Source organism: Apium graveolens, chromosome 1 (genome assembly GCF_009905375.1).
Source record: "Apium graveolens cultivar Ventura chromosome 1, ASM990537v1, whole genome shotgun sequence".
NCBI classification, from domain to species: domain Eukaryota; kingdom Viridiplantae; phylum Streptophyta; class Magnoliopsida; order Apiales; family Apiaceae; genus Apium; species Apium graveolens.
In genome coordinates, this window is record NC_133647.1 from 187,638,085 (window position 1) to 187,663,593 (window position 25,509).

A 25,509-nucleotide genomic window follows, 5' to 3' on the forward strand; every position below is an offset into this window, starting at 1 on the left:
CGGTTCATCATTATAGTTATCCAAGTTTGTTTCCATCCTTTGTCCATTCTGCTTTTTAGATGACTCGTAAAGTTCTACAAGATGTTTGGGTGTACGACAAGTACGAGTCCAATACCCATGAGCCCCACATCTAAAGCAGATATCTCTAGTATCCCCTTCTAGTGGTGCCTTTCTTTTATTTGGCATCTCATTCTGCCACTTATGGTGGCCAAAGTTGTTATTGTATCCATCACGCTGCCACTTCAGGTAACCATAGTTATACTGATTACGAAACCGACCACGAAAATTTTCGTGTCCACGATTTTGTCCGTAATCTCGTCCTCCTCTATGCCCTTTCCCACGTCCATTCTTTCAGAATGACGTGTTATGTACTTTAGGTAACTGGGCAGAGCCTGTGGGACGTATCTGATGATTTTTCAATAACAACTCGTTGTTCTTTTCAGCTATAAGAAGGAGAGATATCAGCTCACTATATTTTTGAAAATTGCGCTCCCGATATTGTTGCGCCAGAATTATAGTGTTGGGATGAAAGGTTGAGAGCGTATTTTCAATCATGTCAGCATCAGTAATATTCTCACCACACAAGGTCAGTTTTGAGCTTATTTTGAATAAGGCAGAATTATACTCAACAACATATTTGAAATCTTGTAACCTTCTGTTAAGCCAATCATACCGGGCATGAGGTAGATGAACAAGTTTTGGTGATCAAATCTATCTTTGAGATTATCCCAAAGGGTGGGTGGGTTTTTGACGGTTAAGTATTCAGATTTTAAATTTTCATGAATGTGATGCCTAAGAAAAATGATAGCCTTGGCATTTTGTTCAACTCTTGGGGATTTTCCCAATTCCATGTTGTCTTTTAACCCGTTAGCACTAAGGTGTAATTCATCATCGACTACCCAAGATAGAAAATTATCCCCATATACATCCAAGGCAACAAACTCTAATTTTGCAAGATTCGCCATTCTGAATAGATTTTAAACAAGATATAATATGTCACATAATATTTAAACAGCCAAGTTGAAATAATAACTTTATACAAAAGTTACGACGGCATAGCCGGCCAGAAAACTTTTGATTATTACTTGACGGCAGCGACATCTTTATAGTAGTATTACTTGATGGCAGAGCCATCTTTACAGTATTACTTGACGTCATACCCATCTTTATAGTTTTTAATTAGTAACATAAATAAATATATAACAATAATTAGAATAAAATTAGTAAAAGAAATCGTACCTCTTTTATGAAATAGTTTTAGTTGATAGAGACTCGTGAGTCAGAATAAGTCGTACCTCTTTCGAGAATCAAGCTTCAGTTGACAGAGACTCGTGTTGATAACGTGATATAAATAAACTATAAACTATAGAGTAAAAAAGAAAGAAAGAGATCTCAAAAGTATTATTACTTCTTCTGTGATTGTTCAAGTACAAATGACTAGGCAAAACTTCTATTTACTTTGTTAATAGTTTTATCAACTATACTAAGAAAACTTAATAGGTAAGTTTTCTTAGTTAGGTTAACAAAATATTGATTTTCGTGACAAGTTTCGAATATTAAATTAAGTCTTTCTTGATAAGTATCGCGGGTCTTCCTTAGTAAGTATTGCGAGTCTTTCTTAGTAAGATTTGACAGTAATTATTATAACATCGACTTTAATGATATTCACTTTTGTGGGCTGCCAAGTTACCATGCGAGAGTCGATTACAAATGATATGCCAGTAGGCGTATATTGTTGTTTGGGCCGCAAAATTATTCTTTAATTGGTGATTGCTTTTATCATTCAATTTTAATTACATACTGATTAGTTATCCGACAAATACCCGATTATATGTTTTTTTATTTTAATTAAATTATTATTTAAAATTTAACAAATATAAATTTTTAAAAATATATTAATGATGGTATATTATATATTTATAAAATAAAATTTACATAATTATATACTAAATTATATTATTTATGATTTGATATTAATAATCTATATGTCTTAATAGATATATTTAATGTTTTATTCAAATATGTTAAGCGAAGATTTACAATGATGAGTATGATTAAATAGTTTAAGTGGTTATGAGTTTATTATATATCGTTACAGGTCATGGGTTCAACTCTGGCTCATTTCAAGGATTTCTTAGAACAAATACTCACGTTGTAAGGTTGTAAGTTATATTAGTTAAAAATAATAATTTACAATGATAATGAAGGGAAAATGAGATAAAAAAGAAATTAAAGAGATATGATTCATATGAAAATGAATAAGAAAGATAATTAGCAGACGAAGAAAAGCTAATTAAGGAGGATTGAGATTTAGTGGAGAAATTTTTTCTAAAAGTAGTGGAGCTTGTCATGTAAGCCATGTAAGCACCAATTTTTAAGAAGAAAAACCTATATGTCCAATTTAATAATAGAGTGACACATGTCCAAGTTTACTCTTTTTAGGTCTCATTTGTTTACCACTTAATAGATCTTAATGAAACTGTTTTGAATGATTAAGATTATTCAGATCATTTGGTTTCCCCATTTAATTTTCTGAAGCATTCATAAATAGCTTATGCGCTGAGATAGAAAACCCAAACCTAATGATTCAGAACAGACATATAGGATGGGGTAAAAAACCAAAATACCCACCACTTGGGGGTTGGTGCCCAAAATACCATTTGGCGGGAGAGAGTGCCCATTTTACCCACTGAATACGCGTTATCATGAATACGCGTTATCATCATGCATTCCTTTTTTAAAAAAAATTGCAAAGAATACGCATGTATTCACTGCCACATTAAACAGTGAATACGCATGTCACATGCGTATTCTTTGCAAAAATTTTAAATAAATGAATACGCATATGTAGAATGCGCATCGGTATTTTGGGCAGTACTTCCGCATGTGGGTATTCTGGGCACTTGAAAATGGAAAGTGTTGTATTTTGGGCATTTAGTAGGCTATGTTATTACCTAATTTTGGGAGTAATAGATAGATAATTACATTGATTTATTAATGTAAAATTTCTTATTATTTTATTAATTTTATGTCAATCATATTTAATAGTTTTGTATTTTCATATTTGATATTTAACCAAATAACAAATAAATAAGGAAAATAATGACCATACTACGATAATTTATATATATGATTTAATAATTGAGATTTATTTTTAATTATTACGTGATATTATTCATATAAAACATATAAATATTGTAAAAGAAATCTTGTATCACAATTAAATTAAAATTTATGTCGTTCAGATAATTACAAATTTTATTTTCCCAAATAATATTTCATTAATCATTCAGATTTCTTATGCGCTCAAATTATTCAGTAATATTAATGAATCATATATAAATTATTCAGATTTGCCAAATGACCCTTTAGTATAGCCTAGATATGATATATCTAGTAACCTACCTCATTTTTCCGATTTTTCAAAATATTTATCGATTAGTAACACTTAAATTGTGATAAGCACCGGTGTATATGTTGTGAATTGGTGCGGTTTTGTCAATTTTTATCGTATTTATTGAATTCGTGACTAATTATTATAAGGAAGGGTGTGTACGTTGTGAATTGACGAGATTGTGAAATTTAAAACGTTTTAGCCTAAATCAGTTCACAAGATCATATACTTCTTCTTTCAGAACTTTAAAAATTTTGGAAACAGTAAATTAATATTAAAAATCCTACTTAAACAACACCAGATTACTTGAACAGGAAAAGAAGAGGCAACGCCTCCTAGCATACTGCAGTGGTGCATGCATTATCTAAGATAATTTATCTTTAACTGAAAGTGTGCAATGTACACATTGTATTCTACATTGTATCTGTGTATAAAAACTAAAAAACTTATGAGCTTAACACCATTATTTCTCTTTGAAAATTGAAGCAAACTACATTAGCTGCATCTTGACTTGTTCATCTGCAACAAAATACCTAGGCGAAAGAGTTATGATCAGTCGAGGTCGAGGTCGTCTTCTTCAACGGCCTTCACTCTCAACCCATATAGAACACCCTGTGAGTAGTGTGATTACTATTGTTGTTACTTGTTATGATCATTAATTTAAGTTTCTTTTTGTCATAGGGTATTGTATCATATGAATGAATTATGTTCTGCTATATATTTAAGTACAGTATTTGGAATTTGGACTATAGCTGCTAGTAATATGTACATGCATTTCTTGAGTTTCAGTAACGGAATTCATCAGTTTTATTTTACGAGGTCAGTCGAAATTTTACTCTATCCTGCTCTTCTTGTCATCCCCAGCATGGATTTGACATTGATTGGATACTTTTATTAATTCAGAGACTCGATTAGTTCAAGTTACCTGAACTATGAATAACACCATGTTGGTATAATGGTGTATTAATGTGTGTCAGTTATAATGTGTTCTATCTGTTGTTTATGAAATTTATTTCCCGCATTTATTTTGAACGATATACGTAAACCACAGCACATATTTCCAATTTTTGTATCGGATATGCAGGAATGTGGTGAGGTTCATCTAGATGCCAAGAATGACAAGTCTCAAATCCATAACTATGGGTCAGGAGGATCCGCAACAACTAAATTTAGTATATTGAGACCTGGAATGGTGCTTCTGAAGAATTTCATTTCCCACAGAGATCAGGTGGAACTTCATGTCTGTTTATTTTAATTTCTTATCTCCTTTTTTTTTCCTTAATAAAGTTGCTGTGTCAACATTTCTGATGTTTCATTTTTTTTGTTCACACATTTAAGTAATTTTTTTTATAGATTTTGAGTCGGATTCTTTGGAGAATCTTACGGTTGAGAGAACAGTGCGAATCAAATTGTTCTGCTTTTATCATCTGTGAGTGCAGAACCACTGGTTCTGCAAAACTATAGGTTCTATGCTATAATGATCGATGTGTCAGAACAAATATATAGATAGAAATTTGAATAGTTGTATGGGAATCCTTTGGAAATATTTTAGGAACAGATATTGAAATTTCAGTGAAACAAAATTGGATACATCGTAAATATCTGTTAGTATGTGTCTAGGTAAAAATTGTAGAAACCTGCCGAAAGCTTGGTGTAGGCAATGGAGGTTTTTTACCAGCCTGTTTTTAGCAATGGAGGTGAGGTACATTCGAAATTGATGTGCCTTGGTAAACATTGGGATTGCGAGACCAAGTTGTATGCAGAAAGAAGAGCAGTAGATGGTGCAGAACCTCCTCCAATTCCGATGGAGTTTCATCAGCTAGTTCAGATTGCAATACAAGATGCACATGCCTATCTATTGAAAGAAGTTAAGCAAATTCATGTTGCCTGCCCTTAATGACACCTGATATCTGCATTGTGAATTTTTACACGAGCACTGGAGGGCTTGGTTTACATCAGGTATTTTTCACTAGACTTGGCTTGTAATATTTTACATGGCACTGTGTGATTTAGATGCTTACCTCTTCTCAGATTTTACTTTTATTGTGCCATATGGTCAGAAAATTAACTGTGCTAGTACATTACAAATGGACAGTTAACATGTATAGAAAGGGGACCTTATATCAAGCCAAAATGTATAGAACATGGAAAGTTTGAACGTTTTGTTTTTGCGTTGCACTTGAGCTTTCGTCTTACTTCTTTGATACTTCTCATTTTTGTTAATCAGTTGAACTAGTTTCCGTGTTTCCTTTCCCAAATAAATTTGATGCCTGTTTTTTTTTGTGCAGGAAAGTCTGAATAGAGGACTACCCATAGTCTCCATCTCAGTCGGTGATTCTGCAGAATTTTTTTATGGTGATCAGATGGATGTCGATAAAGTTGAGAAGATCGTACTGGAATCAGGGGATGTTCTGATATTTGGTGGCAAGTCTAGACATGTATACCATGGTTTGGCTTCCATTCTCACTAGGACTGCTCCTCAGGCCCTGCTGCAAGAATCAGATCTCCTTCCAGGCCGTCTAAATCTGACTTTCAGACAGTACTAGCAATTCTCGGAAAATATATATTGCATCTTTTGCATGCTTTGCAAGTATGGATTTGGGAGAGTTTTTAATATATCAAGTGAAAGCCTTAAAATTCACTTGCCAAAATATATAGTATTAAAGATCAGTAGAACCTATGAACATTATCAGATCCACATTCTCATACATCAAGAAATTCTTACATAAATGTCTATTGCATGATATTTCATATTGTAGTTATGATTCAATTTGATATCTATCCAGTTAACTTAGCTAAATATGTTTCTCTGGTATAATTTGATTTTTGAGGTCATCTTTCCGAATAAACAGAGCATTAGCTAGAGATTTTAAGACGTCACATTACATTGCAGAGCTTGTCTAAATCTACAAAGGGCTGCGGTTCTTATCATGTTGTCTTTCTTTGACAAGTTGAGCTTATTTTGTCAATTTTTTGTCAATTTTCTATAATTTGATACTCTTAACTCTTTAAGTCGAAATATTTTAACAGCTATTTTGTCCCATAAAAAATCATGAAAGAACACCATCTTGTAAAATCTTTTGTTTACAAGACATCCTGGCCCCTGATCTTTTGATATGTCAAGACTCAAGACTCGAGTTGTCAAGAACGGTTTTTTACTGATATGCTAAACAATGTTTTTGCATAGCAAATTTGTATTTATCAAATAGTATGTATATTCAGAGGCTCGGCTTCTTAACACATAATTATTACAACATTTTTTATGGATAGTAAACAATCATGATTGGGTAAAAAAATGAAGATTTTCCCTTAAAACCCAATAAGGGTGAAGGGAACATATTTATAATACAGAAAAAACAAGTGTTACTTATTATTAGTTATTATCATTGTTAACAAACATGACATGAAATGTTAGAACATATATACACTGTAGAGTCATCTTTCTTCTTTCTTGTTTACAACTTTAGATATATTGTAATATATCATAATAACAAAGTTACATGAAAGAGTCTTGACCCCCTTTTTCTTTTAAAAGATAGAATATAGACCTACCTGAAAGTTAACTTAGAACAGTAAGAGCCAACCTCCAACTCCCAACCTTTTTGACCTATTTGAAGCATTTTCAAATCACTTGAGCAAGTGAAAATCTACAAACAACTAGATTGATCTTAAAGTACATGTCATATGCAACTTTTTGATAGTGCCTATGAATGCTTTTTTCTAGGCCCTATTTAGGAGAAATGCAACATCAAATTCAGAATAAAAAGTGCATCAAACAAAGATGTGTTGCATTATTAATCACTTTGATGCTTTAGAAAGTTCCCAGATCAAACTGAAAAGAAACATTGGTAAAACATTACACTTATTATTCAAGCAACCAAAGCTACAACTTTGGTGCCCCATATGAAATGATATGGAGTTTGTCTGGTACTAAAGCTCAAAAACTTGTATATAACATTGGAGAACATTACATCAGTTGTTTTCTTTAGCAAATGGCATCAGATCCTAACTGTGTGTGCCCTATCATTTATTTGATTAAAACCCTGTGCTTTTCGGTTAGGAATCAGTTGGTCCTCAGTGTTTCGTGCAAGCCTAGTGTATTGCAATAAAACTAAACAAACCATACCGAGTATATACCACTTAAAATTAGGACCTGTATGCAGACCCTTACCTCTATCATGCTTCTAAGTTCTGTACTAAAGAGCTTGTTTCTGTAAGCCTGCTGTGATGCAATAAAATTGGTCAAAACTAGAAAATTTATGAAAAACTTGTGCTATGGGGAATAAGCCATACACATACAGGTTTAACTTGAAGAAAGAAAATAACATGCCATAAACATGTTTAATACAAGTGTATAACATATCCATTTTCTCTTTGAGCTTTGAGGACTTCCTACTAGAAAATTTATGTTTTTAAACAAAAGTAAGGAGTCGCTTTATTCAGCGACTAGTTCATAGACAACTTTCAAGAAACGACGATGCATTCACGGAATTAATGAACCAGGAACTGTAAATTCTCCATGTCTATGTCATTACTGTTTTCTAATAAGCCTTGTTACATACAGACCTAACAGTAATGGAGGGCCTCGTGAAAGCAGCTAATACAGTAGATACCAAATCTTGCTCCCAAGTGAGAGAGCTTGCTTTCAGCAATTGACGTTTGTTGTTTTTAACAGAAAAGCCACAAGATAAGAGCACAAAAGATGATGATCAAAACAACTTAACAAGGTAAATTTCCAATAATCATATCAAATTTCCAATACCAAATGGAAGTGAACTTGATAAATTTAAAAATGGAAGCACATTCTTGGAACATGCAAAAGTAGGGCCGAATAAAAAAACAATCAAGGTCTATGGGCAGCAATGAGAATGCCCATTCTCTAACATCCTAAAATTTCCAAGCAAAATCTATGATAGAGCATCATAGATGAAAGTTTTTAGCACACTGCTCTGTTAAACTCTACCATCTTGTAAGAACCATTAACAAAACAGTAGTTAAGATTTTAGAGATGAAAAAACCAGGAACTTGTGCTTGTATCTGCTTTGATTTTAGTAGATGAACTGGTCGTTCTCATCCGCCACATCTGCTTCTGGAGCAGGGAGATTAAGATCAATCATATCATGAATTTCAGCAGCATCTTGCTTGAATATTGGAATATAATTGCTGAAATCTTCAGCACCATTAATAAAATGTGACCTCTTATGACCCCCTAAAGCTTGGCCAGACTTGAACATCCTAAAGCAAATCGGACACTCATGCCCTTTGCTTTTCTTTGTCCTAGTTTTCTTCGCAGCATTGCTAGCATATTGTTTCTTGTAACCGACACTTTCAAACTTTCTTGTGGGTGTGTAATAAGGAGGAATATCATCATCATCAAAATTGTTCTCACCACTGGCATACCTTGAACCAAACTTTGCATTGGGCTTTTTATGGCATGGCCTATGTCCCCCTAGTGCCTGGTGAGAATTGAAAGTTTTGTTACAGTTCAAACACTCGTACTTGCTTCTCTTATGAACATTCTTGCTCAGTTCTCCCTCTGAAGAATCCTCGTAAATCAATCTTCTTAGTGATTCCTTACGAAGCTCGGGACTTTCGGGACCATCTCTAGACCTCTTCAGATCATACTTTACTGACTTTGAACTTGACCCAAGTTCACTAAACCCCTTTTCTTTACCAAAACTCTTGCTTACTCCAGTTTCATAATACTTTCCCCTGTTAAAACCCATGCCCAGTTCAGCATTAGAAATATTCACTCCTGCCTCATGGCCCTTGAGAGGCTTCCTGTTTTCACCATATCGGAATAACTCGTCAACCGAAATATCTGAATCAACCTTTTTAACACCATTTCTAATGTACCCAGAATGAGAATTCTCCAATTGAACACTCTCAGCATCCAAAGCACTCAATTTAAACTTTACAGCTCCTCCCAATTTCTTCATTTCTAATGCCTCGCGACTTAAACACAACCCACCCTTTCTCCCAAGTTTCATGTCAATAGAGGAAGATTTAGTCTCTAAAATAACCGAATTATTATCAGATGATTCGACAACAGAATTAACCCCACCCCAATTCCCAGAATCCCTAGACAACATCATCAAACACATAGCAACCTCTTCCTGTTCTTGCTCATAAATCTCAGAAACAGGTGAAGAACTATTATTATTGACCAAATTGAAATGAGAAGACTTAACAACAATCCTCTTGTACCTTTTGCTTTTCGATCTTGTCTGCCGCCTCAGATCCTCAGCTTCCTCAGTGTCAGAATGACCATCCATCACTAACTTAGGATCCTCACTAGTCCAAGAATGATCATCTTTCAAAACCCTCTCTTTTTCAGAATGACAAGCCATATGACCACACAATGCTTTAAGTGATTGAAACCCTTTACCACATTGCTTACAAATCCTCTCTTGCTGCTGTACTGGAAAAGTAGCACCAACAACAGCCCTCCAAGTCTTTTTTGGGTTCTCTCTTAATCCATAACCACCGGAAGGTCCACCAAGCTCCCCATTCATCCCACCACCTGCAGCAGCAGCCACCGCGGCAATCGATGGTGCCTCACACTTCATCAAGCCTGTTTCAGCAATTAAAGTAGATAACTTTTCATCTGATTCAGCTGAATTTGCAGCAGCAATAACATGAGACCTCATGTGACCCCCTAGTGACTTTCCACATGGGTACTTCTTGTCACACCACTTGCACACAAATCTCAATTCTTGATCCTTTTCCATCACACACCCAATCAAAATTCTCAACTTTTCAACAAAAACCAAAATGACCCAAGTGAGAAAACAAGATCAATTCACCATTCTCACCCTCAAATCATGCAAAACTCCCACATTCATCTGCTGATCAACAAGCAAAAAGATATAGTATAAAGAAAGCCCAAATCAAGAAAAAAGGTGAAATCTTGAAAAAGGCACAAGTGAAATAAATCTGATTGGACAAAGATCACTCAAAGATGAAAGAAGTAACATGTGACAGTTTTGGGAAGTACAAGATCACACACACAAACACACACAAAACATGAGACTTTTAAAATCCCACATCAATTATGTGATTATATTTCACCCCCCTATAATAAATGCAAAAAATATCAAACAACTTTGTAACAATTAATTAGTTAGTCAGCTTATTCATAGCCATCAAGTAGGGGTGTCAAGATAAACAATCAAAACAGAAACCATCATACTCTCTCTCTCTCTCTGAAAATGTGATGTTAAGTTAAGTTCTGTTGTGCTGAGTAGGAGAATTTCATGCAAATACTAGTAGAACTAAAAAGGCTAAAATAGGGGAGACACGTGGATACAAGAGAGACAAGTTCTATGGACTCATCTAACGGCTGAGAATCAGTTGTGGATCCCAAGGACTGTGAGATTGACACGTAGGATGAAAAGGGCAAAAGCCACCTTAAACAAACATAACATAGGAATAGTTATAACTCATGGGGAGGTCCGAATCTTCAGCCGCTATTGTACTCTTAAAATTCCTCATCTGCCCTTTTGTACTTGTGTAAACACTTACTGACAATACAATACAAATACAATGAATACAAAATGAATACATGCTTGTAAGCAGCGGTTTGTGGAGTTGTATGTATGCATGTGGTGGAAAGTTGGCACATTCAAACTTGGAAAGGTTTAGTATATTGTTTTGACCAAAATTATTTATAATATTGTTAGGTGGTAACTATTATATTATATTAAAAAATAATGACTCTAAGGAATATTTTTAATACCAGTCATGCATTTCTATACTCTCGCACTTCAGTGTTTCTGAACATTAGACTAATCATAGTTTGCATGTGATATGGTCAATTGTGATTTTGCTATTTTCAGAGATACTGCTGCAATTTGAATCGCTTAGAATGTCTTTGATTTCGTTTTTAATTTCAAGAAATTTTTAAATTCTATATGTTAAACGATCAGAAAACAAATCATCTAATTATTTTTAGTATGTTATTTGTTTTATCACCTGGTTGTATTGACAGTTGGGGGTTGTCCCGACTATACCATATTCAATTTAATGAAAATTTTCTGCATTTCTCAAAAAAAAAATTTGTTTATAGGCGTGTCTGTGCAACGGTGGGTTCAGGTATACATAATAAGTAATTTTCGTAAGTTTTATTTATTTTTATTATTTTTATTATTAATAAAATTAGTTTTAGTAATAATGAACCTATGTATTTATAAGAATTTTACAGATAAAAATAAATCGAACTCACGAAAATTTAATACCTATTTTAAGAAGAAAATTTCAATATTTCTTTGTAACCTTTCCCAAAGAATTGCATGTCTAAAATAAAAGGATGGGTGCAGTAATTGTCTCGGAGTACTTGATGGTCTAAAATTTGTAAAAAAAGAAATTAAATGGTTATTTATGTAAAATAAGTAATAAATATATGCAATTATAGCAATTACAAATGAATGAATGCTTATTAATGAATTACCATTTTTATGAGTACAATCAATGGCTTTAATTCTTAGATGCTCCCACTTGGACTAGAACAGAATACATATAGCACATATTTGTAGCTAATTCAATTGTGTGCTGATTGTTGTTTTATACGTTTGGATTGAAATGATTGATGATGAGCCTAAGTTGGACATTATTACAGATTTGTTTGCTTTATTATGCAAGGATAATTACAATTAGAGGCCCTTCATTTTAGTAAGATGATAACGGCCAATGGATTAACTATTCGGACTTTTATAATCTTGATTCTGAATCTGATTCACTTTGATTTGTCACTAATCGGTCATTACTGTGAATTTATTAGGACACTCTTATCTGTCACTAATTAGTAATTACCTGAATTTATCGCAGGACACTCTGTACAGGCTATATTCGGGTTTCATTTGTTTCATCAATTACGTAATTACGTGGTTACATAGTAATTTTAACTTCTCTTAACTAAGTTATAATTACAAGTTTCGAGTTAATTAAAAAATCTGTGTTTTGTTTATTACTATGCAACTATAAGTTACGTAGTTAAATTTGATAAGTAATTAATGTTTTTGTATTGGATAGTTATTTTAATTTGTGGTGACCACGGTGAACTGTGGTAACTAAATTCCAATTCAAATTCAAAGACCCAATCGATATAACAATTATCTAACTGATATGGTAAATGGGACATTCTCTTATATAAATGGGGCATACCCTTTACGAATGAGACAGGCAATGAGACAGTCTCAATTAAGTGCAGAATATAAAATGCTGAAATATAAATATAGTAATATGGAAAATGAACAATGTAAAAACACCAGGAGTTTTCACTTGTTTCGGCTCATAATCCTAGTCTATATCCTACATCCAAGTCGCTATCCTTCGAAATCAAGTTTTGCCACAACCTGACACAAATTGATATAAATACACAATTACAAAGAATAAGTATATGAATTACAACTCAATCTAGATCTTGTTCGACTGGATATGTATTGAAAGAATGATGAACTTGAGTTTGTATATCAGATGAAAAATAGGCGTGTAAGCATTAGTGTTTAATCTGAATACAAGAGTTGTATTTATAGACAATGTCTATCAGATGAGAATTTAAAACAAGAGATAAGATAGACATGATTAAAACGAGTTTGTTTGAATGTATTTGAATAAGTCTTTAAAAGATAATCTGTTAGATTGTTTTGAAATAGATAAACTTAGTAAAAGATAAGAGTTTGATTATTTCAAATTAAGTTTATCAGATAGGGTTTGTTTGAGATAAAATAAAAAGATATATCAAGTCAAACATGTTTTACATAAACTTGTTAGATATATTTGTGATGTCATGTCTAATGATGATTTGTGTTTAGTTTTCAGATCTTACTTAACAGGACAAATCAGTACTTAACTGAAAATCAGTATTTATATTGAGGTCGGGACTTAAGATATCAGAACTTAAGTTATCAGGAGATAATATCAGGACTTAAGGAGACTTTCAGATAAGGAAGGCGGTTGATTGAAAGGAAAGAAGATCAAGACAAACGCAAGAAGAGATATGCATGAAGAAGGAATTCTATGAAGAATAGAATACTTGAAAAAAAAGATAACTGATTGATATATTTTAGGAAGCAGAATTATATTCGATATCAATTAGAAGATTATCTTGTAACTGTGTAGTATATAAACACAGACGTAGGGTTTACACTATATGTGTTATCTTAATCGAGATTATTATTCTTTGTAACCCTAACAGCTCTCGTGATAATTTGTTCATCACTGAGAGATGACAGTTCCATATTGTAACAGAGTTTATTGTGTTGAATAAAATCTGTGTTCAGTTACTTGTGTTCTTAATTCGATTTGATTGTAGTAAACACTGTATTCAACCCCCTTCTACAGTGTGTGTGACCTAACAAGTGGTATCAGAGCTATCTGTTAACACACAAATAGTTTAAAATCCAAAATCAATCATGTCTGAAGAAACACGAACTCCAACCAAGCCCACCAAAACTGAAGAACCTCCAAAGACTCAAATCCATAATCGATATGAGACTATTAGGGTTCCCATACGGAAACCGTCTGAATATCCCATATGGAAGGTGAGGATGTCTATGTTTCTGGAAGCTACAGATCCAGAATACCTTGACAGAATCAATGAAGGACCACATAAGTCAACCAAGCTCTCTGTTGTAGTTGCAGATCAGCCAGCACAGACAGTACCAAAGGAGAAAAGTGAATATACAGCTGAAGATATCTCATCTATTGCTAAGGATGCAAAGGTACGACATTTGCTGCATAGTGCCATTGATAATGTCATGTCAAACAGGGTAATCAACTGCAAGACTGCAAAGGAGATATGGGATGCCTTGGAAACAAGATGTCAGGGAACTAATTCAGTTAAGAAGAACAGTAGGACTATACTCACTCAAGAGTATGAGCATTTTGACTCAAAACCTGATGAGTCATTAATTGCATTATATGACAGATTTGTCAAACTCTTGAATGATCTGTCACTAGTGGACAAGGAATATGAACTTGAAGATTCAAATCTTAAATTCCTGTTAGCACTTCCTGAAAGTTGGGATTTGAAGGCCACCACTATAAGAGACAACTATGTTCTTGATGAAACAACTCTTGATGAAATTTATGGGATGCTCAAGACTCATGAACTTGAGATGGAATAAAGAAGCAAGAGGAATGGAAGAAAGTCAAGAACAGTTGCTCTTAAGGATGAGGAGGATGTCCCCAAAGTAGCTGCCTCAAGAAAAGGCAAGGGAAAAGCTCTCATCACAAAGTCTGATACTGAGTAATCAAGTTATGATAGTGATGATGACTCAGAAACTGAAAGCTTACCTGAGATGGATCCTGATGAAGAGATGATGAAGCTGTGTGCTCTTATGGTGAAAGGAATCACAAGGATTACATACAGGAAATTCAGAAAGGGAAAGAAATTTTCCAGGAAATGTGCAAGTTCTGATAAGAAGGATTTCAGAAAATCTGAAGCAAAGGAGGAAAGTCTAACATAGGAGATTACTCAAATGTCAAATGCTACAATTGTGGTGAGAAAGGCCATATATCTCCTGATTGCAAGAAAGTGAAGAGTGACAAAGGCAAGGCACTTGTCACAAAGAAGAAAAGATGGACAGACACTTCAGATTTTGAAAGTGAGGTGAACTATGCCTTAATGGCAAATACTGATAGCAGTTCTGATGCTGCTGAGTTAAAGGTACCTCAAACTACTTATGCCTTTCATACTGATGATATTACTGAGTTGAGAAGATATCTTAAAACCATGTTCATTAGTTATAGAGATCAAACTTTAATATGTGAAAGATTAACTTCTGAAAATCTTGCTTATAAAAAGAGGAATGATTATTTAGAAAAAGAGTTATTCATGTTCCATCAAACTCAGAAAGATAGAGATGATGCCTTTTATGTGAGGGATGAAGTACTTAAAATGAATGAATCTCTAAAAATCGAGTTAGAAAAGGAAAGAGAGATTATCAGGACTTGGACTAACTCTGGAAGAACAACTCAGAATTTGTTAAGTAATGGAAACTAGAAAGAGGGTTTAGGTTATGGAGATGATAAGAATGATAAAGGAACTGTGGAAATTGAGCCTATAGTTATTAAACAAAAGCCAAAGGTAAATCCTGTTAAGTTTGTAGCTGTAAAGTCTGATATTGATAAATCAGAAGTTAAAGAGAAATTAAGTTCTGACAAACTAAAACAGGATAAGCCAACTGAAGTTAACATAGGCTTAATGACTAAGAAGCAGCTTAAGCATAAGCTGAAAGATGTTAAGAATGTAAACAAGGTAAAGCCACCTAGGAAAAATAGGAATGGAAAGAAAGGTGTGAATAAAAGCAATGATTATAATCCTGTTCCTAATGCTCCAAGAAAAAAATATTATAACTGTGGAAATTCTAACCATCTGGCTTCTTTTTGCACGAAGAATAAGAACATAAACTCCTTACCTTCAAAGTCAGGAGTTAAGAGTCAGTCTGTTAGATATAGGCCACAAAATCCTTGTTTTCATTGTGGTAGTTCATGGCATTCCATTTATACTTGTAAGGAATATCATAGTTTGTATTATGATTATTATCAAATAAAACCTTCTTTAAAGAAAGTTAGCATTATTTCTTTTAGTGTAAGTTCTGATACAAAGTCTGATATTGTAAATTCTGATAAGAAAACTGTTAACATAAACTCTTATGCTAAATTTGCTACAAATGTTAACAAAATTAATAAGGCCAAAGGATATAAGCAAGTCTGGGTCCTTAAAACTAATCATTAGTGATCTTTGTGATTGCAAATGTAGGGTAACAGGAAAAACATCCTAGTTCTGGACAGTGGATATTCAGGACATATGACTGGAAATAAAGCCCTGTTATCAGACTTTGTGGAGAAAGCTGGCCCAGGTGTTTCTTATGGAGATGGCAACATTGGAAAAACTCTGGGATATGACAATATCAATTTTGGGAATGTCATCATTAAAAAAGTAGCTCTTATCTCAGGACTTAGACACAATTTGCTGAGTGTTAGTCAAATCTGTGACATAGGTTATCATGTGGATTTCTTTGAAGAACACTGTGAAATTGTAAGCAAATCTACAGGCAAAGTTGTTCCGAAAGGATACAGGCATGGTAACATTTATGAAGCCAAGCTTTCAACAAGTTCTGATGGTTCTGCAATCTGTCTGTTAAGTAGAGCATCAATTGAAGAAAGCTGAAATTGGCACAAGAAACTCTCTCATTTAAATTTCAATAATATAAATGAACTAGTCAAGAAAGATCTTGTGAGAGGACTGCCAAAATCAGTATTTGCTCCTGATGGCCTTTGTGATTCATGTCAGAAGGCAAAACAAAGAAAATCTTCATTCAAGAGCAAGACTGAATCAATTCTTGAGCCTTATCACCTACTACATGTTGATCTATTTGGTCCAATGAATGTCATGTCTATTGCAAAGAAGAAATATGTTATGGTCATAGTAGATGAGTTTACCAGATACACATGGGTGTATTTCTTGCACACAAAAAGTGAAACTGCATCTATCTTGATTGATCATGTCAAACAACTGGATAAATTGGTCAAAGACTCTGTGAAAATCATAAGAAGTGATAATGGCACTGAGTTCAAGAATTTGATTATGGAAGAGTTCTGCAAAGACCATGGAATAAAGCAGGAATTCTCTGCTTCTGGAACTCCACAGAAAAATGGAGTTGTTGAAAGAAAGAATAGAACTCTTATTGAAGCTACACGAACTATGCTTGATGAAGCAAAGTTACCAACCTATTTTTGGGATGAAGCTGTGCAGACTGCTTGTTTTACTCAGAATGCAACACTTACAACAAGCATGGAAAGACACCATATGAAATGGTGAAGAAAAAGAAGCCAAATCTGAAGTATTTTCATGTATTTGGATGCAAGTGTTTTGTTCTTAAGACTCATTATGAACAGCTATCCAAATTTGATCTAAAAGTTGATGAATGGATTTTTGTTGGATATTCACTTTCCACAAAAGCCTTCAGAGTCTACAATTTAAGAACAAGGGTTGTCATGGAATCTATCAATGTCTCTTTTGATGATAAGAAGATTACTGGACTTGAAGATTTCAATGATCATGATCAGCTGAGATTTGAAAATGAAGTTTTAAAGTCTGATTCTGTAAATCCTGACAGTCTAAATCCTGATACTGCAAACTCTGATGGATTAAATTCTGATGTTATTGAAACTGTGGTGACTACGCCAAAGCAAGATGCACATGTCCAGGGGGGAGCATATTGAAGATCCAACCACATCTCAAGAAGCATCAGAATCTACAACAGGCCCTTCAAGTTCGGATTCGTCAAGTTCTGATAATTCTGGAAACTCATGTTCTGATATTTCTGGAAACTCAAATTCTGAAGGATCCAACTCAGAGAGCATAATTTCAGGGGGAGCATCAGAAAATGTTGATGGAGACAGCATGGATCATGGGGGAGCATCCAGTTCTAGAGATAACCTTCCATCTGCAAGAAAGTGGACTAAAGTACACACCTGACTTAATTATTGGAAATCCTGATGCAGGTATCAGAATTAGAACAGCTACATCAAATGAATGTCTCTATCGTTCTTTTCTTTCTTAGACTGAACCAAAGAAAGTGGAAGAAGCTCTTCAAGATGCTGATTGGGTGCAAGCAATGCAGGAAGAGTTAAATGAATTTGAAAGAAATAAAGTCTGGACCCTAGTGCCAAGACCAAAGAACAGATCTGTTGTTGGTACAAAGTGGATGTTCAGAAACAAAACTGATAGTGATGGCATAATTACAAGGAATAAAGCAAGGTTGGTTGCAAAAGGATACCCTCAACAGGAGGGAATTGATTATGATGAAATATTTGCACCAGTTGTTAGATTGGAGGCCATAAGGATATTTTTGGCTTATGCTGCTCACAAGAAGTTTAAAACCTTTCAAATGGATGTGAAAAGTGCTTTTCTTAATGGAGAATTGGAAGAGGAAGTATATGTTGAATAACCTCCAGGTATTGTAGATCTCAAATTTCCCAATCATGTCTACAGGCTTGATAAAGCACTTTATGGCCTTAAGCAAGCTCCAAGAGTATGGTATGAGACATTAGCTCAGTTTCTTCTGGAAAGTGGATTTAACAGAGGGACAATTGACAAAACCTTATTCTATCTCAACCATGGAAATGACTTACTTTTGGTGCAGATATATGTTGATGATATCATTTTTGGTTCTACAAATGACAGACTTTGGAAAAGGTTTGCCAAACTGATTCAATCAAGATATCAAATGAGTATGATGGGAGAACTTAGCTATTTTCTGGACCTTCAAGTCAAGCAGAATGAAGAAGGAACTTTTATTTGTCAATCTAAGTACACCAGAAATTTGTTGAAGAAGATTGGAATGCAAGATTGTTCAAGTGCATCCACTCCTATGGCCACTGCAACAAAATTGGATAAGGATACTGGTATATCAGTAGATATCACTGATTACAGAGGTATGATTGGCTCATTACTCTATCTAACTGCAAGTAGACCTGATATCATGTATGCTACCTGTCTTTGTGCAAGATTTCAAGCAGATCCAAGAGAACCTCACTTAACAGCTATGAAAAGAATTTTCAAGTACCTTAAGGGTACAGCTGATCTGGGATTGTGGTATCCTAGAGAATCAGACTTTAAGCTAATAGGTTACTCAGATGCAGATTTTGCAGGATGCAAAATTGACAGGAAAAGCACAAGTGGAAGCTGCCAATTTCTTAGAGGCGGATTGGTTTCTTGGTTTAGTAAGAAACAAAAGTCAATTTCCATATCAACTGCAGAAGCAGAATACATTGTTGCAGGAAGCTGTTGTGCACAGATTCTTTGGATGAAGAATCAGTTACTGGATTATGGGTTAACATATTCTAAAATCCCTATTTACTGTGATAATCAAAGTGTTATTGCTATGACAGGTAATCCAGTTCAACACTCAATGACAAAGCACATCAGCATTAGGTACCACTTCATAAGGGAGCATGTGATGGAAGGTACAGTGGAATTGCATTTTGTTCCAACAGATCAACAAATAGCAGATATCTTCACAAAACCACTGTGTGAAGCTACTTTTACAAGATTGGTAAATGAACTTGGAATGGTTTCAGGTTCTTTCTCTAAATCTGGCTAGTTTATGTTCTTATACATCAGACTTTATGATCAGTGTTAACAGATATTACTATCTTTGTGCTTAAATTGAAATTTGCTTAAGTGCTAATTATTGTCTGATGTGAATTTCTAAACTCTGATAGTGATATAAATGTTTTTGTGACTATTCAATCCAATGAGGATAACTGTGCTAGATGCTGACCTAGTAGTCTTTAACATACTGATGATCCCATGTTTGAAGTAATTGTTTATGTGGAAATCTTTTTACACAAGCAATTTCTGATACTGAGCTTAGTTGAAGTTTATTTTGTGTATCTTATTACTAAGTCACAAACTAGAATAGTGCTTCTTATCTGTTAAGTTCTGATGTTAGTAAATCTGGTGGATGTACTAAGTGCTGATAAACCTCAGTTAATAAAAGAAAAAGAAAAAGAAAAGAAATAAAAATCAGGTACTCCTTTGAGATCTAGAGTAAAAATGTGGAAGGGAAGACCCAAGTGCATTGCTGGTATTAAGTAATATGCATTAGAAAAGCATAATAAAATTTTCTTGGTGACTTTTCACATTCTCTGATTACTGGATAAATATTCTGATAACAGCATAAATTCAGATAAGCAGTCGTGACTCACTTACACTGAGAAGCCACTGTAAAATGAAATTTCAAAAGATGCATAAAATGAGCACAAAACAGTTGAGGTGGACTCATGCATGAACTCATTCTATAGTAGACTTCAAAATAATGACAGATTTTGAGTAAAGTTCTTAGTTATGCCTTATTTCTAAGATGTACTGAAGTGAATCAGACTTTACTCTTTATCTAATATTTAGCTTAATGCATACACTTACACTCCATATGAATGATGAAAATTACTGTGGTGATAAATGTTGTTTTAGATGAACAGTCTAAGTGTCAGTTGCATAAATTCTTAGGACAAGTTCTGATGGAAGTTCTGATGATTAAGTTCTGATGTACCCATATCAGTATTTGTGTGAAGAATTACAGAAATAAACATTCACTTTTCGAGTTAAGAAGTCATATTTTGATGACTTTTAAATTCTGATAATAATCAAGTTTTTTTGGTCATTACTTCAACGGTCATATTTTTTTCAGAATATTGGTTTATGTGAGATAAAGCAGTAATGATCATTTTATTGTGCTGATGAACCCCAACCTACCACTGATTTAATTCCATCCTTTAAGCTTGCAAAAAGGGCTTTTAATGATTTGTTAAATGCTGACAATAAGAAACAAGTGGCTAGACCCTTACAGATACCTCAGTCTGTAAAACAAGTCTTGGTAAATGCTGATCCACATACATACTCATCTGTCTATCCTGATGTCCAACCCACCAACTCATCACAACCAACCCCTACCACAACTACACCAACATCTCAAACTTCTCAACCTCAACCATCTCAACCCTCCATCAGGACATTTTTCCAACCAACATAGTCAACTCAACCTCAACCTTCAGCACCTACAGTGAAGCCTTCATCTTCCAAACCAAAGAGGACAAAGACTGTGCCTCAGTCTCAACAGAAGAAAATGAGAATTTTTCTGAGAGATGAATCAGATATTAAGGAACAGGTTCCCATATCAGAACCTATTATTGTAGAAGCTGAGAAGGTCTCTTCTCAGAAAGATACTGTAACTGGGAGTTCTAGGCCTCTCAAAAGGCTTAGAAAGCTAAATTCTGATGATAAAGCTCCTACAGTGTCTCCACCCTTGAAGAAAATGAAAAAGCAAAGAGCTCACAGGGACACAGTTGAGTCAGATTCAGAAGATGAGAAAGCAGCTAAGGAAGGGGGTCAGGAATCTCTGATCCCAACAGAACCAATTATTATTGAATCACTTCCTTCTGCACAATCAGAAACTGCTCAAGACAGAGTGCCTACACCTCCTGTGTCACCTATAATTGAACAAGTACACACTAAAGATCCAGGTACAAGTGATGAAATTGACATTCACAACTTGAATGTGCCTGAGATTTTATACTTGGAAGCTCCACCAACTCAACTCACTCCACCAACAACACCAATTTTGGATGCTGATTTCAATGTCAATATTCCATCAACACCAATTCTGGATCTAGATGCCGAAGATCAGATTTTAGGTGAGCGTCAAAATGTGGATGTTGATCAGAACTTAGTTGCAGATCAGAATTTAGAGGATGATGTTGAAGCCTCTATAGCCTCACATACTGTTATTTTATCAGAGGATCCTGATACTGCATGATCTACAAGTTCGGATGCTGCCAATGAGGATATTACTGGTGAAGCTGCTGCCAATTTAGATGCTGATGCAGTTGGTCCATCAGGACATGCACCTCAATAAACAGTTAATAAAGCTGATCTAATCAAGAAGTTTGTTAGAGAGGAAGCACCAGTACCTTGAAGTGAAACTCCTAGAGGAAAGGAGTGGACTAAGGAATGGAACACAGTTAGTTTTGTTCCTACTAAAAAGATTCTTGCTGAGCATCTGGCAAAAGCTAATGAAATGCTGATAAATGATGATTTCAAGGCACAGTTGAGAGTTACTGCATTGAGTACTAGGCACCTTCAAGGTCAACACTCAACAACTCATGCCAAGGTGAATAAAATTAAAGAAACTTTGATCCAGCAAGATAAGAATGTGAAACTTGAAAAGAACAGATTTTTTAAGCCTGCCTTTGACAGAGTTGCCTACATTGAGAAAACTCGGGAGAAGCAACAAACTCAGATTGCTGAAATTCTAAAGAATCAAGCTTCTCAGCAAACTCAACTCAATGAGATCCAATCCACAGTGGAATTGCTTGTCTCTCTTCTTTTACCTGCTGATGCCAAAAAGGGGGAGAAAGTGATTAAGTCCAAATGCAAATCTATTCAGAAACTGAAGGGAAAGGATGATGGAAATGATGACCAGGGAAACTCTGATAAGGGTAGAGGTCAAGGTCAAGGCAAAGGATTTTCATCAAGTAAAGCTAGAATTACAAGTCAAGGAACAAGTTCTGATACTAGGAGAAGAATAAGTTCTGATACTGGTAAAAGGATAAGTTCTGGTGAATATCTAGAACTTGATGAAGAAATTTCATACAAATTATTTCTTAAAGAAAATCCAGGAATGGACTTTGAGAGTCTAAAGGAAGAAGAAGCTAGACTTAAAGCAGAAAGTGTCAAGACAGAATCTAAAGCTTCTGTTGCTGAAAAAAAACTTCCAAAGCTTAAGGGTATTGTGATAAAGGAAAGAACAAATTCTGAGGCAACCAAAATTAAATCATAAGTGGAAATAGATCCAAGGTCCAAGGGCAAAGAAAAAGTTGATGAACCTGTAAGGGTTATATGCCAGTCATGGATGAAGAAATAACTGATGAAGAAGATGTTAGTCTTACTCTGATGAAAAAGAAGATTTCTCAAACAACCTCTGACATGGCTCATGTTGTTCAGAGTCAAGATGTAGTAAGTTTTGATATGACAGTGAAGCAAGCAACCTCTGACATAGCTCAAGTTGACTTGATATCAGAAGTTAAGGAAAATGAAACCTCTGACATTGCTCATGTTAAACCTTCAAAGATACTCCTACCAGGATTCACCAAATCTAAACAGACTCAACCTTTGAAGACTGCAACAAGTGATTTTGAAGCAAGAGTTGTTACAGGAAAGGAAGCAAGAGATAAATCTGGATTGGGTAGTTCTGATGAAAGAAGAGTACACAACACTACCAATTATCCAACTTCCTTAAGTGAACCAGGAGTAGGAGCAACTCTTGAAAGATTGGATCAACTTGAATCTGTACAAATGGTTTACCATTATGTTTTGAAAGAACACATCATGTTATATTTTATGACAGATGGTAGGGTATTCCAGATCAGAAAGAATGTTATTCCACTGAAGTATTTTGAAGAACTGGAACATGTTCTATTTTTACTTCAAGTGAAAAATAGATCTACAAATGGTGTTGCAGATTATTTAAAATCAAATATTCAAAGACAGAAGAAGCTTTACTCTGTAAAGTCTGACAGCCCATATTTTCCCAAGTACAGAGATCACAAAGGTGATATTGTTGAAATGAAGTCTAACACTGCTAAGATCATAACTACTTTTCTGGGTTATAAGGCTGTGAAATTCAATCTAAAGTCTGACAAGACATATTTGATCAGACTAGATCAGGACATAAGGAAAGCTAAAATAAATGATCTCAGGGCTGCTATTTTTCAAACCGGTGAAGATACAGCTGAATTGAAAAATGTTAAAAGGAGGATGGTTAATGAACTTGAATATGCTGAGAGATGTCTTTTGAAGAATTATATCAGAACAACTCCTGAAACCATAGAGATCAGACATTGAAGCCAAGTCGAAGATCTACAACTGCTTAAATTCTGAAGTGTACACAGACTGAAGCAGATATCAGACTTTAAGGATGGTAAAGCTGCAAGGGCTGTAAGTTGTAGTTATCTAGTCAAATTATCATGCATTTGTACTTAATATTTTTGACATCATCAAATATATGTTGAACTTGTATTTTATGCTAATTTATAAGTTGGGGGAGATTGTTAGATATATTTGTGATGTCATGTCTCATGATGATTTGTGTTTAGTTTTCAGATCTTACTTAACAGGACAAATTAGTACTTAACTGGAAATCAGTACTTATACTGAAGTCAGGACTTAAGTTATCATAACTTAAGTTATCATGAGATATTTATCAGGAGATAATATCAGGACTTAAGGAGACTTTCAGATTAGGAAGGCGGCTGATTAAAAGGAAAGAAGATCAAGACAAACGCAAGAAGAGATATGCATGAAGAAGGAATTATATGAAGAATAGAATACTTGAAATAAAAGATAACTGATTGATATATTTTAGGAAGCAGAATTATATTCGATATCAATTAAAAGATTATCTTGTAACTGTGTAGTATATAAACACAGACGTAGGGTTTACACCATATGTGTTATCTTAATCGAGATTATTATTCTTTGTAACCCTAGAAGCTCTCGTGATAATTTGTTCATCACTGAGAGAGGACAGTTCCATATTGTAACAGAGTTTATTGTGTTGAATAAAATCTATGTTCAGTTACTTGTGTTCTTAATTCGATTTGATTGTAGTAAACATTGTATTCAACCCTCTTCTACAGTGTGTGTGACCTAACAAAATCCTAACAAATCTAAACTGCATTCCTGGAAAGTCTGAACCATCTTCATTATTTTGGACTCTTTTATTCTGTTGCGTTGTATTCTGTATATCACGAATATATCATCATAAATTCTTGTATTCCAACACCAATATTTTTTGGTAACTACAAAAATCTTGGAATTTGGAGTTCGCTTGTCTAATCAAAAATACAACAAACCAAATACCTTAACTATTTTTTGGTTCCAAGGAATTTCAAGGGGGTAATGGGCTAAAACATAATCAAATTGACCCAAAACTTGCAACTGGGTTACTAAACTCAAAAAGTTTGCACTCGACTAAGTGAACTAATATAAATTTGCAATTAACTGAACTGTTAAAAAATTGCAATTAAATTATTGAACTGATGGTCAACTTGCATTTCGGTAATCAAAGTCAAAAAATTGTAAAATAACACATATTTTCATTTATATACATTTATTTACTCAATTAAAATAATAATTTAGTTTTTAATATTAACAATAACAATTAAAATCAAATTTGTATTTATCGAAAATCATAAAAATGAAAATCGTGTTTTAAATATTATATTATAGTATTCACGGTTAGATTTAGGCCATTTTGGAAGTTAGCTTTTTGAGATAAAATTAGCTTATTCTATTAAATTAGATGTTTGGCCAAATGAAAAGGATAATATTGGTGCTTGGTAGTTAGCTCATTGAAATGGTTTTTTGGTCCCAATAAGCTAATTTTGAAAAAGGTCCTTAGAGGAGTTTTTCAGTTACATGATTGATATGTGTGTAATTAAAGTACAAACAGCTAATTCAAACATCTATCCACCAAACACTTTCTTCAAAACAGCTAAATTGAATCAACTATTCAAAATAACTTGTCGAATCAGCTAGTCAAAAC

The 25,509-nt window shown here is 34.2% G+C and overlaps 1 protein-coding gene and 1 pseudogene across 1 annotated transcript; one reads left to right on the forward strand and one right to left on the reverse strand.

Moving 5' to 3' along the window:
* Positions 1–4,472: 4,472 nt before the first annotated feature.
* LOC141713473 (DNA N(6)-methyladenine demethylase ALKBH1C-like) lies at positions 4,473–6,101 on the forward strand (annotated as a pseudogene).
* Positions 6,102–7,864: 1,763 nt separating this feature from the next.
* Positions 7,865–10,828, reverse strand: LOC141673480 (uncharacterized). Its single transcript, XM_074480231.1, has one exon. The coding sequence runs from the start codon at positions 10,123–10,125 to the stop codon at positions 8,443–8,445; it is 1,683 nt and encodes a 560-aa protein (XP_074336332.1). The 5' UTR covers positions 10,126–10,828; the 3' UTR covers positions 7,865–8,442.
* Positions 10,829–25,509: the final 14,681 nt, after the last annotated feature.